The sequence below is a fragment of the Rhea americana genome, unplaced genomic scaffold, assembly GCF_003343005.1.
Source record: "Rhea americana isolate MKP2758 unplaced genomic scaffold, rheAme1 scaffold_3, whole genome shotgun sequence".
Lineage (NCBI taxonomy): Eukaryota > Metazoa > Chordata > Aves > Rheiformes > Rheidae > Rhea > Rhea americana.
This window is the reverse complement of record NW_028186423.1, coordinates 11,300,580-11,316,401: the sequence shown is the minus strand read 5'-3', so window position 1 is coordinate 11,316,401 and position 15,822 is coordinate 11,300,580. Positions and strand designations below refer to the sequence as shown.

Here is a 15,822-nt window from a genome sequence, read left to right as displayed (position 1 = left end):
AACTTTTTTGCCTTCATAATTCTTAATCAATTTCCAATTGCACTCCAAAGAGCCTTTTTTTGTCTTTAGGGCTTCATTCAATTTAGTCATATCAATTTTAGGCCAAATGTTAGGCCCATGCAAAAGGTAATAACTATCTATTTAGAAGAACACATTCATTCAGACTATGATTCACGCATCAGGTTTCCAGTATTTCACTAGAACTTTCACTTTAAACCAAAGACAATAAACTTTCTACTTACATATTCATAACGAAATTTAGATATTATAAGACATACCTAATATTTTCTCTAAATTAAAATCCACGGGCAAAGACAGTACTGTCTGACAAGCAGCTGCAACAAATAAAACCAATAAAATTAGCTTACACTGAGATTTTAGTAAAGCTACAGAAACAACACTTTACTTTTAAAATGCATTGCAACTAAGCTACTTAAAAGTTACAGTTGCAATAAAGAGTAGAGTTAATTAGGGTTAGGATTTTGATTCGGCAACACTATACGCTGTTCACTCAGGCTTGAGATAAGCAAAAACAGTTGTAGCACACAACTTGTTAGAGAAGCATTCTTAAGTAAAGAGTGAGGCCTCTGAGAAAACAGAGGTTTCAAAATGAACTGGGAGAAAAGATCGTCAGAATATCTTAGACAAAAAAGAAAGTATGTTTTAAAGAAAAACAAAATAACTTTAAAAGGTATCTTAAGATTTCAGCTATTATTTGGGGGAGAAAATAATCAAGGTTCTCTAGCCCATAATGATCAAATGCATCAGAGGTTTCTTCAAACTGTAATTTACCCGTAAACCTAACTAATGCTTATATTCATTATTTCAGAAAAATGCATACACTAAGTTGGAAAAAATGCACTCTACAGTCTACAACAGACCTTTGCATTTTGCTTCTAAAAGGCATGAGAGAAACAATATAATAGTTACATTACTATGAGAAATGCATGTTAAAATTATTACCACGCAGTTCAAGAACTCTCTTACAGAAACACTTCTACAGAAAATTCAATGCCTTCTTGAAACAAAACAAAACAAAAAAAAAAAAAAAAAAAAAGAGCAGGGATATGGGTATTTGTCTTCAAAGAAACCTCTAGTTTCAGACACTGCCTTTAACCAACCATTGCTTTTTCCAGGCTGCAAAGTTAGCTGTCTTCCAATCGGGGAAATGTTATTTAGATCWATGCCTGCAAAACAGAAAAACTTATATGAAAGCATGCATTGCATATAGAGTTTTGAAATGTAACAGCAGTAAATTAGAACATTTAGTGCAATTGCACAAAATTTTTATATCAAGCTTTGAGTGAAATTAGAAGAGCTAGAAAAGAGTATTACAGAAAGGTTACAGTTATAGTTGATTAAGAGAATTTCAGCATCTTTCTACTGAAAAAAGTTTAGTGAAGTAGTATCAATTTTCCCAAATCCATACGGTCTGCTGTGATCTCCTATATGCAAGACACATTTAAAATGTACCCAGTTTGCTCCTAGCCAAACAAGTTGTGTTTACGTAAAGCACATTTCCAGAAGAYCATGCAGTCTTGACTTAAAGACAAAGATGAAGAAACTACCATTCCACCTCATTTTTATATGGTTAAAGACCTAGCCCATTTTAGCACACTGTTCACTTTGCCACAAATAATCTAGCTCTAGGATTGTGGTCTGTGCTCTTTGCTCTAGAAAGAAAGATTTTAAAGTTGACCATTTAAAAAACATATAAACACAGTTTTAACAGAACACCATCAACAAATTTTCTAATTACTTTATATGACCATTCCTATCAAAATTTATCTTTSATTTAGCCACAAATGTTAACAGTTCTAAGTCTTTTTCCAGTCTGGCAGAAATCGCTAAATGTCTATTTAAAAATTTCCTACCATACAATACTTCAAAGCTGACATTTATCTAGCTTATAATCCTTTTGCCATGTGCTCTGTTGGTTATGTATAAAACTTAATAATATTAACAACATCAGAAATAGAAAAAAATAAGAGAGTAAATTAAATAAATTTAGAAAATTCATATCCCTACATAACATGACAGCAAGACAGCAGGACAGAGAGAACAACTAGCACACAAGAGTGCTAGTCAAGAATTTATAGAAAAATATAGAACTCAATACTGGCAGGAAAGCAGAGTAATAATAATAAAAAAAATAGAGTTACAAAGCATCAAATTAGTAATGCTGTATGCATAAATTAAATCAGCCTAAGGGAGGTTATAAAAGCAAATAGACTTAACAGCAGGATCCAAAAGAACAAAAAGATAAAAGTTATGTGAAATTTGGTATTAATACCTGATTTTTAAATAAAGAAAGTACTTGGACAACAGGCAGAAAGAAATCAGCTGTGCCATCTTTTATCACTCATCTTGAAATTTAAATGAAGATTGAAAAATTTTGCTTGATAATTTTTCAAAAGCTAGAGAACTCAGGATAGACAAAAAACTTACATTTAGTTGAATTAAACTGAGAAACTTGCTTCCCTTCATGTTCAGTCCAAGGAGAAGGAACTATGAGCCTTTTAGTGAAAAACTAGAGTAGAAYAGAAAGAATAAGTCTTAGCATTAAAAAAAGAAAAAAGAAAAAAATGCAGACTCAAATTTTTATTTTATATATATATATTAGTACTCCAAACAAGATAAACATTGATCATACCTTTTAGCTACTTACTGATTTATATTTTAAGAAATTTAACTCTTCCAGCTCAAAAAGAAACCCATAAAGAAGGTTATCCATTATACCAATAACATACTTAAGTATTTCAAGCCCAGGGAAGTTGGGGAAGAATAATTTGATTTGAAAAGGATCCCCATGTTCCCAGCCATATACTACACCTGAGATCTTAAAAGCCTGCACAGTAAGAATTATACAGCAATTTCATTTCACATTTTAATTACTTGTTGCATCCTTACAATTCTGGCAATATAATTATTGCACACTAATTTAACATAATCCTTTCTGAACCTTCAGTTTGCTAAATTGTTTTGCTTTGACAATTGAGCTTTTTTGTAGAAGCATTAGAGAGAGACTGCAGTATCAAAAAAGAAAAAAAAAAGTGGACTACCAAGGCTTTTGGTGATATTACTGGTTTATTTGGCTAGACTAGTTAAACAGCTATGAGTACTGGCACCTATATTTAGTTTTTGTTTGAAAAAAACTTTCAGCAACAAGGAACAACCAGAAGTTAAGGAGATAAACACCATTACACAGCTTTAAGAAACATAAGGCAAATCCTGTTCTCACACTAAAAGCTTAAAATTAGGAAAGGCATAATTTTTTTTAATCTATGTGAGACATGTTTTCAAGCTGTTCAGCTACATAATTCATTAGTTTATGCTTCACAAAGAAGAAATATTCTTTTTAACACAGCTTTAAAGCAACAAAACATCTGAGCTGCAGGCCAGCTACATAGCAACTTCACAGAATCATAGAAAAACTTTTGCTTTATACACACAAAACCAGACACCAGCATGATATAATATGAACATGTCAATAGTACTGAAAAAGACTACTTATTAAAGCCCTATTTTTTTTAAGCTGAAATTGAAATTAATAGTAAAGATTTCTATAGCAAAGATTTGAAGCAATGTCATTTTCAGTCTCTCCTAAACAATGACATGGTAAAAGATAAAATAAAATATTTAAAAGAGAAAAGTATCAGCTATCCTACAGGAAGAAATTCTTGCCTCCATCTAAACAAATTCTGGAAGAAAAAAAAAATTAGAAAGATTTTGATTTACTGTCAAGGGTCTAACAAAAAACAATGTTAACCACATAACATTAACAGTTACTAAGAAAACAAAATACTTTATTTAATCATCAAATGAGTCATAAGAATTATATGATAGCAATATTTCTATTAACCAATGTGAAAGATATAATCTCCTATTTTGACCAACAGGTGTGTGTGAAAAGCGCACATGGGAAAACACTGATTCCAACTACACCTGCAATGGATGAGGATGCCAAATTATTTTTTTGCTTACCGGTAAAATACAATAGGTTCCTGAATTTTGAATTCCTATATCATTATTATTATTTTAACATAAATGGCTAAACAAACATTTGATAGAATAAAAATGTATTACCTCCTCGATGGCTTTTTGCCTTCTGTCTTCCATCTCCTTATCAATTCTAAGTAAAAATAATGAAAATAACTGAATTATCAAAAATATCACAGAATTTAAAATATGTGAAGTTCATCCATATTATCTTTTGCAGATTAAATGGAACATGATATATGAAACTATACTAAAACTGAAGTCTTATGAAGGAATTTTTATATGCTGTAAATTTTTACTGTAAATTGACAAGCACAGAAGCACTGAGATGACTACTTTAACGACATAAGCTTCACATTCAGAAGAAAAATTGTACCTTTACAGGTACAGATTTTCTGATCTTAGATTTACTCCTTGTATCAAGTATTTTTATTTGAACAAAAATTCAGTCATACACCATATAACATACACCAAATTTCTAAACTAATCCATACAGTTATGGAAAACTTTCCATACAAATATATTTTACTTTTAAAGTTGCAACAAGATGGGGCTTACAAAGAATCTCAGTATAAAATCAAGCATAATAAAAACCTGTAAAGAATAGAAGAGCAACAAAAATATTTTCAAAAGAACATCCACATAAATTTGAGACAGTCTACTTTTCCAGTACAAAGTTCTCCCTTTCAAATGCCTAGTCTTCCAGTTCAATATACAATACCACGCTTGGTTTGAATCAACTGACACATTCCCTTACACCTTTCCAAAAGTAATTAAAATAAAACCAAGAAGCCTAGCTGGGAAAAAAAAAAGTTTTAAAAAAGTTTTGTAGCCACTTCAACATTCTTCAAACAACTTGTRTGCCTTTAATGATCACCTTCAAGTCTTCCTTTTCAGTTACTACTAAATAGTTCACAAAGCACAAGAAAATTACTTTGAATAATTCACCATCATCTTAAAAGTTAAATCATTGAATACTTTTATGCCTAGTTATTATGCCTGAATTACACTTTAAGTACCTAGACCAGTCAGATAACAGACATTATTTACTACACAAACACATACAAATGTACCTATATATTCATAAACTTTCCCCTCACAGCCCTCTTTCTTCAAGGGGAATCAGATTTTGAATAGAGTTGCAATATTTGGATATGCCAAACTTTAACTATGCCTGCCAAGATGATGCTAAAGACACTTTTACAAAAATGTAGATATAGTACCACAAGAATAAGCATGGACTCATCGCTTCTTTATGTGTAGTGGATTGTGAGCAGTAAGCACACAGTCTACAAGTCAGGCTGCAGAGGAGAAACAAGGGAATTGAAAAAACAGTTCCGAGATAGGTAGGTACTGCAGGTGACAGGACTTTTTCTGAAGGGTGTTATCTCTAGGAAAATAGTAAAATGAAGCCTACATGCAGCCAGCAGGAACAAAATTAAGCTAGTCCTGTATACAGCTCCAAGCAACAGTATATTTGCAACCGTAATGCATAGTATGCAATCTGTGGTACAGATATTTTTTCACACTTGATATATAGTAGCATAGCATTCTGTTTTAGAAACACTTGATTTCTACCAGTATAAGTTAAAAAGAACAAGGAAAGTTTGTGGGCAAGGCTGTCACTTTAGCAAAATGCACTTCCATTTCAATAATAGAGTCTCCTAGAAAAAGATTTTCCTAATCACTTTATAGCTAGTACAATAAATGCTGCACATAGCTAATGCTTATTTCAAGAAAACAGTAGTACTGAGCAGAACTAATAAGCACCAAGTCTACACATGATGAATATTCAAGACTCTGTATAGTACCCATGAGCAAAAGCTATCTGGGCTGCTATCCAAACTGTTTTCTTTAAATAACAGAGAACAAACAGCTCAAAACATAGTGTACCAATATCTATAAATGTTTCTTTTGTTTGTGGTGGTTCTTTGCAACTAATTGTTTGAGAAAACAATATGCTAATAAGCATTATCAAAATGCAATATGTGGCTTGCACAACTTCAGGCATAGGCTTCAAGTCAATTCTTTTATCAGGAACTTTCACTATCAAGAACTATATTTGTGATGCTTTTTCATTTCCAGAAAAATAGTAGTATTTGAGATGAAAACGAAAATTCTTTGCCATACAAAAGTGCGCGTGTGCATGAACATGCATGTACAGTTTGTATCTAAGAGAAATAACTAAGTAGCAAACCACCTCAGTTTATATCTGTGCTGCAACAAGCAAGCATGGTCACAGCAAATTTATATACACAAACTAACCTCTTTCTAATTGCATCAAATGATAAGAATCAGAGTGAGTATGAAATGATGGGACAGACTGAAAGGGCCCACTAACACAATGTATGTTTATATTTACTGGCCAGGCTACTGATCATCATTAGATTTCTTACTCAAGCCATCCAAATTAAAGCTAGCTTGTCTATGTTCTAACAGGCTTCCAGGAACAATTCAATTCCCAACACAAGGCTTTGTAACGCATAAAAAGCCTTAGTGTCCTAAACCAACTGGCTGCTAGAGGAGGGCCGGGTAACATACACAGACATTAGGAAAAATACTAYGATGTTAAGACACTGTGATCCACAGATACAGCAGAAGACAGTTATATTCTTCCTATTTCTCTACTGTAGTAAATTCTTGTCTTTTCTTATATGTCTTCATGTTCAAAAGAAGAGGCAATGGCACAAACAGATGGTAAGAAAAATAGGCCTATTCAGCAGATTCTTGCCCATATTAACCTTCTATTTGTGCTTTATCCCACACACAGGATCTGAAAATTAAGCATAAATAGGATAAATGACTGTTTTAATCATTCTGTTATTGTGGTTCTTCATTCCATGATGTTTTTTAATTATTTGTGAAAGTTCATATCTAAGAAATGTATGGGAATACTTGTCTTCCTCTACCCTGACTGGACATATCATTCTGCATTATTGGTGCATAACACTGTCCTTAGACACAAGCCATAAATACTAAGACTGTTTTACTTACTCATTTGTCTTCCCTATGGAAGTTATTTTCAGAAAAGGAAAAAGAGTTGAGATCAAAAATTGYTCCCCTAACTATTTCAAATAACCAGCAATCATCTCAAATAAGGAAAGCTTATTGTTCTTCCCTCTTTCATTTAAGGCCTATCTGGGTCTTTCAGAAGGGTACTAGCTGTCCTGGCTAGCTTTCCTAGAAACTCTACCCTTCCACAGGAGTCCTAAAGACCAAGGAACTGCTCTTCACAGGTCTCAATACAGAATATTTGGGAAGACGAACTGCTTTGTGACAAGAAGCAGGATAGACAGCTAGGTAACAGCTATGGGCAAGACATTTTTCTTGCTTCCACTGACTGCTGTACCTGGCTTGTTTTCAAGCTGGGAAGTGGATCTGTAGATTTTAACATTAGAAAAAGAATAACACAGAGGTAGCCTCATCTAAACATTATAGCCACTATGTTAACAAATTGGAATAAAAGGTCTTCAGTGTTGCATGAAAATGTCAATAAAACAGAATAGTATTATACTATTCAAGTTTGTTAACTGCATAAAAACAGACCGTAGGTTACCTAGCATGACTCAAATACATCGCTTGGCGTCGAACATCCTCCGAGTCAATTTCCACAGGGTTTATTAGAGCAAGCTGATCAATAGACCATCTAAATTTTCCTGGTGTCTAAAAAAGAAATGGACATCTTAACGCTTGCTAGTCTAAAAAGATAAAAATAACACCATGTGGCACAGACCTCTATAGAACAATGCAATGATAACTTCCATGTAACCTTTTTCATCAAAGACAATTACACAAGTCTTAATCTGTTTAAATGACCTACTTAATAAAATAAAAATGAGTAAGTCAATCAGGCCTCCTGTTCTGGATAGTGGTATTAAAATGATTTACAAGATATCATGAAATGGAAGACTATAGTTCATATTTACAAACTGAAATGTCATGTATTTCTTTCCTTGATTTTCCTAAATCAAAATGGTGGTTCTGAAAAAATCCAGGGTCAGCCAACTAATCCAACATATTGAAATAATATAGCAGCATTTTTTCTCACTTTACATTTCCCAGGAGACTGGGAAGAGAGAAAAGAGCACTGCAATCACACTTACTTGTAACAACTGCCTATTATCTACTACTTTCAACATTTCAGGGCTTTTAGAAGATATATACTAATCTAATGCTACAGCTAGCTTTGTTTAAAGCAAAAAAAAAAGAAAAAAAAGAAAAATAACTTTATCAATAAAGAAGGATGGTTGAGTGACACAATGCTAGTACTAAAATAARTGTGCTACTGTAATCAGAAGAGCCTTATCTTTTTTTTTTTCATTCACCAAAGTTCTTTGGCTTAGCCTGTGAAAAATATACTAAATAKAGTTTTTCAGTGTACTTCAAAATATTAGCACTCCATCTGTATAGTTACCCATCTGAAAATTAAATCTTACCGATGAGGATTTTGTTGACTTAAAGATTGAAGGACTGGAAACAATCTGCTCCTGAAGGGTGTAATAATCACTTGGACTTTCAAAAGGGTTCAGGATTGCGACTCGTCCTGGAGTTTCTGGCGTTATCTGCATTTTAGCTTCTTTCATGTCACCCATAACACAGAGCTGTGCCTACAGGCAGTGGGGAAGGAAGCTACAAATCAGATTTTAAGAGTCCACCTAGAGAATGGGGGAGGAAAAAAAAGACGATCGATTGCTTTAAGGAGCCAGGAACACCCACCTGTACCCCAGGAGGCTACTAAAACCCAAGGAAGCTTTGGTTTCTATCCACTGAGCTGTGAGAAGCGAGGCTTCGCTCGGGAGCTCAGATGGCCCAGGGGTCCCGGCGGGGCACCGCCGCCTGCCCGCCCCGGCCACCGCCCGCAACGGACGGCGGGGGAGGGCCCGCGCTCCGCCGTGCCGCCCCCCTCCCACCACCACGCTGCCGAGCCGCAGCCGTCTCCGAGGCGAGGCGAGGCCGCGGCCCGGGCGGGCATGTACCTGCCGCTGCCGCTGCCGCCGCCGCCGCCGCCGCCGCTCACACTCTTCCGACATCAAAGCCTCCCGCGGCCGGGCGGCTCTTTAACTACCCCCGCCCCTCTCGCCCCCGTAGCCCAATCACGGCGCGCAGCCTCGCCCGCCAGGCCAATGACAGGGCCTCTCCGGTCTCGAACGGGCCAATCCCCGGGGGAGCGGCTCCACAAATTCGAACGAAGACWCCACCCCCTCTTCCGGCGAGTAAGCGAGCAAGTTCGGTTTAAAGTGTCACGTGGTGCTGGGGGAGGGGCTTGTGCCGGAAACGGGGAGGGGGAGTTAGTGCGGGAGCGCGTGCAAGGTGGGGGGAGCCGTTGAAGGTCGCCGCGGGGGGGGGGCACCTTCCGCTTCCGGGTTGTGGGGCGAGGCGAGGCCGGGCCGTTATGGCGAGCAACGCCGCCAGCCTGAACGCGGTGCGGGAGACGATGGACGGTGCGTGGTCGCGCCCCGGGGGGTGACCGGCGGGCTGCGTGCTGCTCGGGTGCCCTGTACCCCCGCGGCTGCCCTGCTCCTGCCGCACCRGCCTCGGTGGGCTGCGTGCAGACGCCTGCGGGGCCGCCTGGTCTCCGGCTTGGCTTCCTGGGCCGCTCTCCGCGTCTGAACTGGAACAGCTCTCTTCTCTGAAGAGAGTTGTTGTTAGAAATGCAAACTAAAATAATAGGAAAAATCAGAGGACTAAACACAGTGTCATTTCCATAGAATCATGGAATCAGTAAGGTTGGAAGGGACCTCTAGAGATCATCTAGTCCAACCTCCCTGCTCAGCAGGGTCACCTACAGCATGGTAGACAGGGTTGCAGCCAGGTGGGCCTTGAAGATCTCCAGAGAAGGAGACTCCACAACCTCYCTGGGCAACCTSTKCCAGKGCTCCGTCACTCTCACAGGSAAGAAATTCCCCCTCACGSTCAGGCAGAACTTCCTGTGCTTCAATTTCTGCCCATTGCCTCTTGTCCTGTCACATGGGACAACCGAAAAGAGTTTGTCCCCTCCCCTTGACACCCTCCCTTCAGGTACTTGTACACATTGATMAGATCCCCCCTCAGTCTTCTCTTCCCCAGGCTGAAGAGGCCCAGCTCTTGCAGCCATTCCTCATAGGGCAAGTGCCCCAGCCCTCTGATCATCTTCGTAGCCCTATGCTGGACTCTCTCCAGTAGCTCCATGTCTCTCTTGTCCTGGGGAGCCCAGAACTGGACACAGTACTTGAGATGAGGCCTCCCCAGGGCTGAGTAGAGGGGCAGGATCACCTCCGTCGACCTGCTGGCAACGCTCTTCCTAATGCACCSAAGGATTATGCCCCTGTCTTAAGCAATGAGTTCAATATGCAGTTCTTAAAAAGGCTATGTAGTACTGGAAAAGGTTTTGAGAAGGGCAGTCAGTATTGTGGATTAGTTCCTGAAACAAAAAGATTGACTTTCCTGGGTGAACAGTGTGGGAGAAATGTCWCTGGGAATAGTGGGGAATTTCAGAGATCTGTAAGCCATGAGCAKCATCAGTAGGATGAATAAGGATCAGTTGTTAGTGTCTTTTCCAGTACAACTATGGGGCATAAAAGCCAGCAGATTCAGGTGGTGTTTTTCAGTGAATTGTGAAACTGGAATTCCTTTGAACAGATGCCAAAACTTTACATGTGTTTCAGGTTGAGTGGAAAGTTTATGAACAAGAAATCTTTTGAGGGTTGTTAAATACAAAGGCTCCCTCTAGAAATGCTTTAATGAGAGACTAGAGGTTTGAAGAGAGTGCCATCCAGTTATGGCTACTGTTAAGTAAGGATTCCTCAGCAAAGACCCTTRTGAGTTTTAAGTAGTGTAAAAAAACAGCTCAGCTACTAAGCTACCAGCTCATGCTTCCTGCTGCAGGAGGCAAGGCAGGACTAGCTGGATTACTAGTTGTCCTGACGCTTCAAGAAGATGGACCATTCTGTGCGGCTGAAGAGAGGTTTATTTGCAAAGGATGATGATACTAAGTTTGCCTGCACATGCTTGATACCTGCTGTTTCTCCATTTCTACAGAGATATTTTAGGTGGTAGGGACAGCATGCGGAACTGGAGACAAAATAAGACTTTTGAAAACGTGTGAAAATGTACTAGCCTTTTAGATTTGGGAGTCTGGGCTTCCTGTGTAATACATATATTTTAGAATGGATATGCACAACTTAATCTCCTTCTGAAGTTGGGTATTTCTGGAAGAAAACTAATTTCCATTGACGTAGGCTTCCCTATATGCTTGATATTTAAAGATATTTAAAGGGAGTTTCAGGAATATTCGTGTGCTTGAACTCTTGACTCCACTGAATTCTAAAATCAACTCTTAAATTATTTTGAGGACCTTTATCCCATTCAAAAGTCTGTGTTGGATCTTGCTTAACTTACTGCATAAAAAAGAAAACACAGTGGAAGCAGATACTAATACTCTATATTAATATGAGTTATTTAAAAATATCCTTTTATAATGTAAGCAATTAGCCATATAAAATGCTTAATCTAGAATGTTAGATATAGATAGTATTTAGCTGTTACCTGTAGAACTGTTAAGAGCTCAGATTTTTCTTGGAGAAACTGTTACATCTCACTTCCAAAGATACTGCCTCAATATCAAGATATTTTGTATTAGAAACTAGTGATCATACAGCACATTCCTACTAAAATTTGTAATAAAACTTCATCAGTTCTATAGCACTTAATGTCCAGTGTTATTTTATTACAAATGCATCAATAGATTGTTGCTTTATTTGACTGTTTAAGACACTTTCATGTGGACAGGAAATGCATGTATAATATATTTGTAATGGTTCGGTTTTAAGCCAGTAGGAATTAAAAACCATCTTGTGGAGAAGGAAGCTTTGTGTCTTGTAGTTAGAGCTTTGGTCTGACTAATCGCTTTCATGTCTTAAACATGCATGTTTTCTTAATCCAAACTACTTAYGGAGGCTTTGTCATGCTTAGTGGAAGTCAGAGGGTTTTTTTCATAGCGCCTGCCACTTCCCTGTGGCTTCATTGACTGGGTACATCAGGCCTAGTGTTAGTCTTTCAGTAAGGCCTGAGTAAATGTGTGTGATATACTGAGCGGAGTATTTTCTTGCTGTGAAGTGGACAGTTGTGACTTACCAGGCTGATACGGTAAGAAAGACATTCTACTTCACTTTCTAATTTTGGAGAGGTTTACTCAATCATAGAAACACAGTAAGTGGTATTTGTACAAAGTAAATATGTATTGTTGGAGATACAGCTTCAGTATGGAGACTACTGTAGCCCCAGAAGCAAAATCTCAATGGAGTGTACTGTTTTACATACAACGAAAACTGTAGATGAGATTCCAGAAAATGATTTCTTTAGGAGAAAGTTTGTAAGGGAAGAGGAATATTTTTTTCTCTRCACAAAGCTACCTGGAACCCCACTGACTCCTCCTTCAAAATAGTACTGATGCTTGGTGCTGCTCTTTAATCATGTCATGTAAGATTCAAGTGATATCACCTGCTTTAACCCAGTGTTAGTGTTAGAGGTAAAGCCAGGGTGAGATACTGAAGTAGAAGGGTGAGAACTCCTGATGTTCTCTTAGATTTTAAGAATGGGCTTCCAGTCCATTTTAGTAGGACTTCTGGTAAGTATCCAGAGTTCAAAAGCACATACTATGTAAAAGGTAGACTATAAGGAATTACTGTCAAGCGCTTTAATGACTGATTTCTTCACTTAATGGTTTTTGAGAAATTTAAAGAAAATTATCAAAGATTAAGTTCACTGAACCAGAAAAGTATGATATTTAAGTTAGAAGCTGTGGCTTTTGGCTTAAACTGACAAACTGAACRTGAATGTTCTTGAGCTTTAAACTGCAAGGGCTTTCTGCTAATTGCCTTATTCACAGATTCTACGCTAGAAATTAAATGTTGATGGATAAGATTTTTGAGCATTGAACCTTCATGATCTGTAGGGACTAAATTGTTTTCATTTTTTTATGTCACAGTTTTATTTGAGATTTCAAGATTATTAAACACTGGTTTGGATATGGAGACCTTGTCTATTTGTGTGCGGCTTTGTGAACAGGGGATAAATCCAGAAGCATTATCATCTGTTATTAAAGAACTGCGTAAGGCCACAGAAGCTCTAAAGGTAATTCTGTTGCTTTAAAAAGTACATAAAACTTGTTTTCAAAAGAAAATCAAATCTATGTTCAATCTGCTGTACTTCAACATGTAGACTACTTTAAGATGTAAGATGCCTTTTTATAACAAAGAAATTAACTTTTATCCTTAAAGAGAATCAATATGACTGAACATAACATGAAGAAAGAAGTGGTAATTTTCTTTAGAAACATATAGTTTAACTCTTGTAAAATGGTATAAGAAAAATACAGAATTGTATTCTGGGCATTTTTGGCCACCATTTGCTGTCTCATCTATATTGTCATGGCACAGCTAGATTCCTACTTTCTTCTTCAACCYACATCTCATTTCTACAACCTCAGGGTCCTCATGGCCTAATAGTATGCAGCAATACTTGTCTACAAGTTCATGCAGCTTGCTGTTGCTAATATAGTCTTCACCAATTACTCATACCACATTAACCAGCGCTTTGAATCTGTTGAAATACAAAGAGCGTATCATGTTGTGTGTGTGTGTATGTATATATATATAAAAAATAGCATATTCCTATAGAGAAGCAAAGAAGTGTAACACACTCCACCTCCCTCAAAAAAAAGATACCCAATAAAATAAAAGGATTTTTGTTCTTTATTATCTACCTGAACATCATGGTTTATTTTCTATTGTCTCTTATGTTTGCTTCTTTCTGTGGTGATAGAGGGAAAATTTTTTGGAAGATGGTTCTGATGCTTACAGAACTCAGCCAACTCTGATGGAAAATTGCATGCATCTGAATACTTTTTGAACACATTAGAGCAAAATATCCAAGATAGAGGCTGCTCAGATACAGTATGYGCAAAATTTAACAGAGGCAAAACAAGTAATGTTAATAAAGGCTAATGGAAGTTGGTATTATTTAAAATATACAGAAGTATTCATTGGAAAACAACACTGCACATCTTACAAAGATTATAAATAGATTGGTTTAGACTTTAAGAAATTTAGACCAAATGAAAATAGTTATAAAAAAAGACTATATGCAATATTTTGTCTACATGGTGTCTACTTCTGGTGGCTTTTTTGCAATAAATAGTGTTTGTGTTTCTAGGCTGCTGAAAATATGACAGGCTGACATGGGAGAAGATTTCTTCATAAAGATGAATGCCAAACTAGAATTAACAGAAGATTTGAAGATTGGCTGCTATTCAGAAACACAAAATGAAGTTAGTATGTGTGAAGGTTTCAGAATGTTTCTATAATATTCTTGAAAAGGATGATATACAGAATAGCTTTATTGTAAAGTTTTAATAAGATAAGCCCACCAATAATCTTATTATTCTTTATTACTTGGTATTTTTATGAACCATGTAAAAATATAGTTCTATTGTTTTTCTTCTACATACAGGATTTTTTTAAACCATGAAAAACAATACATACTTGCTGAATTACCAGTGTGTAGCCACAGACATAATGAATATAGCTTGTTAACACGTCCTTTAGAAGTGCTGATATATCCTATTTTTATCTTCTGCGTTGATGTGAAAATGCATGTACAGTTTTAGCTTCTCTTTATGGACAAGATACAAATGAAGGCCCTCCTGACTTGGTTTTAATTAGAATATGGGAAATTAATGCAATGACTTAAGTCTCCATTTGAAAGTAAGAAATAAAGCACTTTTAATAATGAGAATAATGAATTGTCTTTCTAATTTACACTGTTGAGAAGTTTTAAAAACTTTAAAAAATATTAAAATATAGCTCAAAATATTAAGGTTATATTCTAGTCAAAGCATGTATGAGAGGTGTCATCTGGTTGATGACAGCTAAGTGTTTGCACAGTCATTTGATATAGAAATATCCACTCATTTAGCAGTAAGAATCTTCATTGATACTAAATAAGTGTTTATAGTCAATACAGTGAACTGTTTGTCATGTTACCATCCACTGCAATGTCCTTGCATCCAAAAAATCTATTTTTTAATAAAAACTACTTCTTTCTCGTGTTTTCTCACTCAGCTGTTCAAGTTTTTCAWTTTTTTTTGTTGGTATTAATGGCTTCATGGTTGATCATTAAGTATAATGTTGTTAACGGGACCTGAAGTAACCTCTGAGATAACTAGGGTGGAGTGCATATGGAAATGAACGTGGAATATTATTTAAGCCAAAGTTTTTATTTGAGGAAAAGAAAATAAAGGAGTTTGTACTTTGAGTTAACATTTCATAAACTCTGGGGAGGTCACAGCTCCACAAAAACTGATTAAGCAGGCTAAATGCTTCATATTGCTGGCAAGGAGAACAGAAAAATATTTATATTACACTGCATCATTATCATTAATTCCAGTTACCCTGGCCAAAACCATCATTACAGAAAGATGGTCCTGGAAGCATAGGATAAAATTTCTCAATAACCATCCTAGGGATTTCATAAGTAGTATCATTTGTGAAACAAACTGTGAAAGCTTTCTGTGAACTAGCAAACATACTCAAAACAATCATTCTGAAATCCCACTAGAGGGCATGTTCTTTTTAGTGCTTTTGCCCTCTTCCTCCTTCACCAGATTTCTGGATGGTAAACTATTTCTAATGACCTCCCTTGAGATCACCATCTTGATCATTTTGCATTTGTACATTTCCAGTAGTATTAACTTTTCATTATACTTAGGGAAAAGCTTGAAATCAAGTTGTGTCCTTGAAATGCTTAACACCAACTTGCAAATGCAGTATGGGGAAAAAAATTACA

The 15,822-nt window shown here is 36.6% G+C and overlaps 2 protein-coding genes across 3 annotated transcripts in view; one reads left to right on the top strand and one right to left on the bottom strand.

Moving 5' to 3' along the window:
- The window catches only part of BORA (BORA aurora kinase A activator), a 21,914-nt gene extending 12,997 nt beyond the window's left edge, over positions 1-8,917 (bottom strand). The window contains exons 1-7 of one of the 2 annotated variants that reach the window (XM_085309496.1): positions 8,716-8,917; positions 8,436-8,606; positions 7,556-7,662; positions 4,087-4,132; positions 2,449-2,530; positions 1,122-1,187; positions 279-335 (exon numbers count right to left, since the gene is read on the bottom strand). In XM_085309496.1, coding sequence (XP_085165622.1) covers positions 279-335; positions 1,122-1,187; positions 2,449-2,530; positions 4,087-4,132; positions 7,556-7,662; positions 8,436-8,591 — 514 coding nt within the window. In that variant the 5' untranslated portion in view covers positions 8,592-8,606; positions 8,716-8,917. Of the gene's footprint in view, positions 1-278; positions 336-1,121; positions 1,188-2,448; positions 2,531-4,086; positions 4,133-7,555; positions 7,663-8,435; positions 8,607-8,715 lie in introns of those variants that run through there. The other variant, XM_085309497.1, reaches the window with a different exon arrangement.
- Positions 8,918-9,343: 426 nt separating this feature from the next.
- On the top strand, positions 9,344-15,093 carry MZT1 (mitotic spindle organizing protein 1). Its single transcript, XM_085309495.1, has 3 exons — positions 9,344-9,440; positions 12,965-13,110; positions 14,191-15,093. Exons 1-3 carry the CDS (start codon positions 9,392-9,394, stop codon positions 14,212-14,214), a joined length of 219 nt encoding a protein of 72 aa, XP_085165621.1. The 5' UTR covers positions 9,344-9,391; the 3' UTR covers positions 14,215-15,093.
- The last annotated feature ends 729 nt before the right edge of the window (positions 15,094-15,822 follow it).

What these genes read in the sequence shown, in the direction of transcription:
- MZT1 (XM_085309495.1), top strand. Translation starts at nt 9,392, where the DNA reads ATGGCGAGCAACGCCGCCAGCCTGAACGCGGTGCGGGAGACGATGGAC. An exon ending in GGTGCGGGAGACGATGGACG is followed by an intron (nt 9,441 to 12,964) that starts GTGCGTGGTCGC and finishes TTTATGTCACAG; the next exon opens with TTTTATTTGAGATTTCAAGA. An exon ending in AGGCCACAGAAGCTCTAAAG is followed by an intron (nt 13,111 to 14,190) that starts GTAATTCTGTTG and finishes TTGTGTTTCTAG; the next exon opens with GCTGCTGAAAATATGACAGG.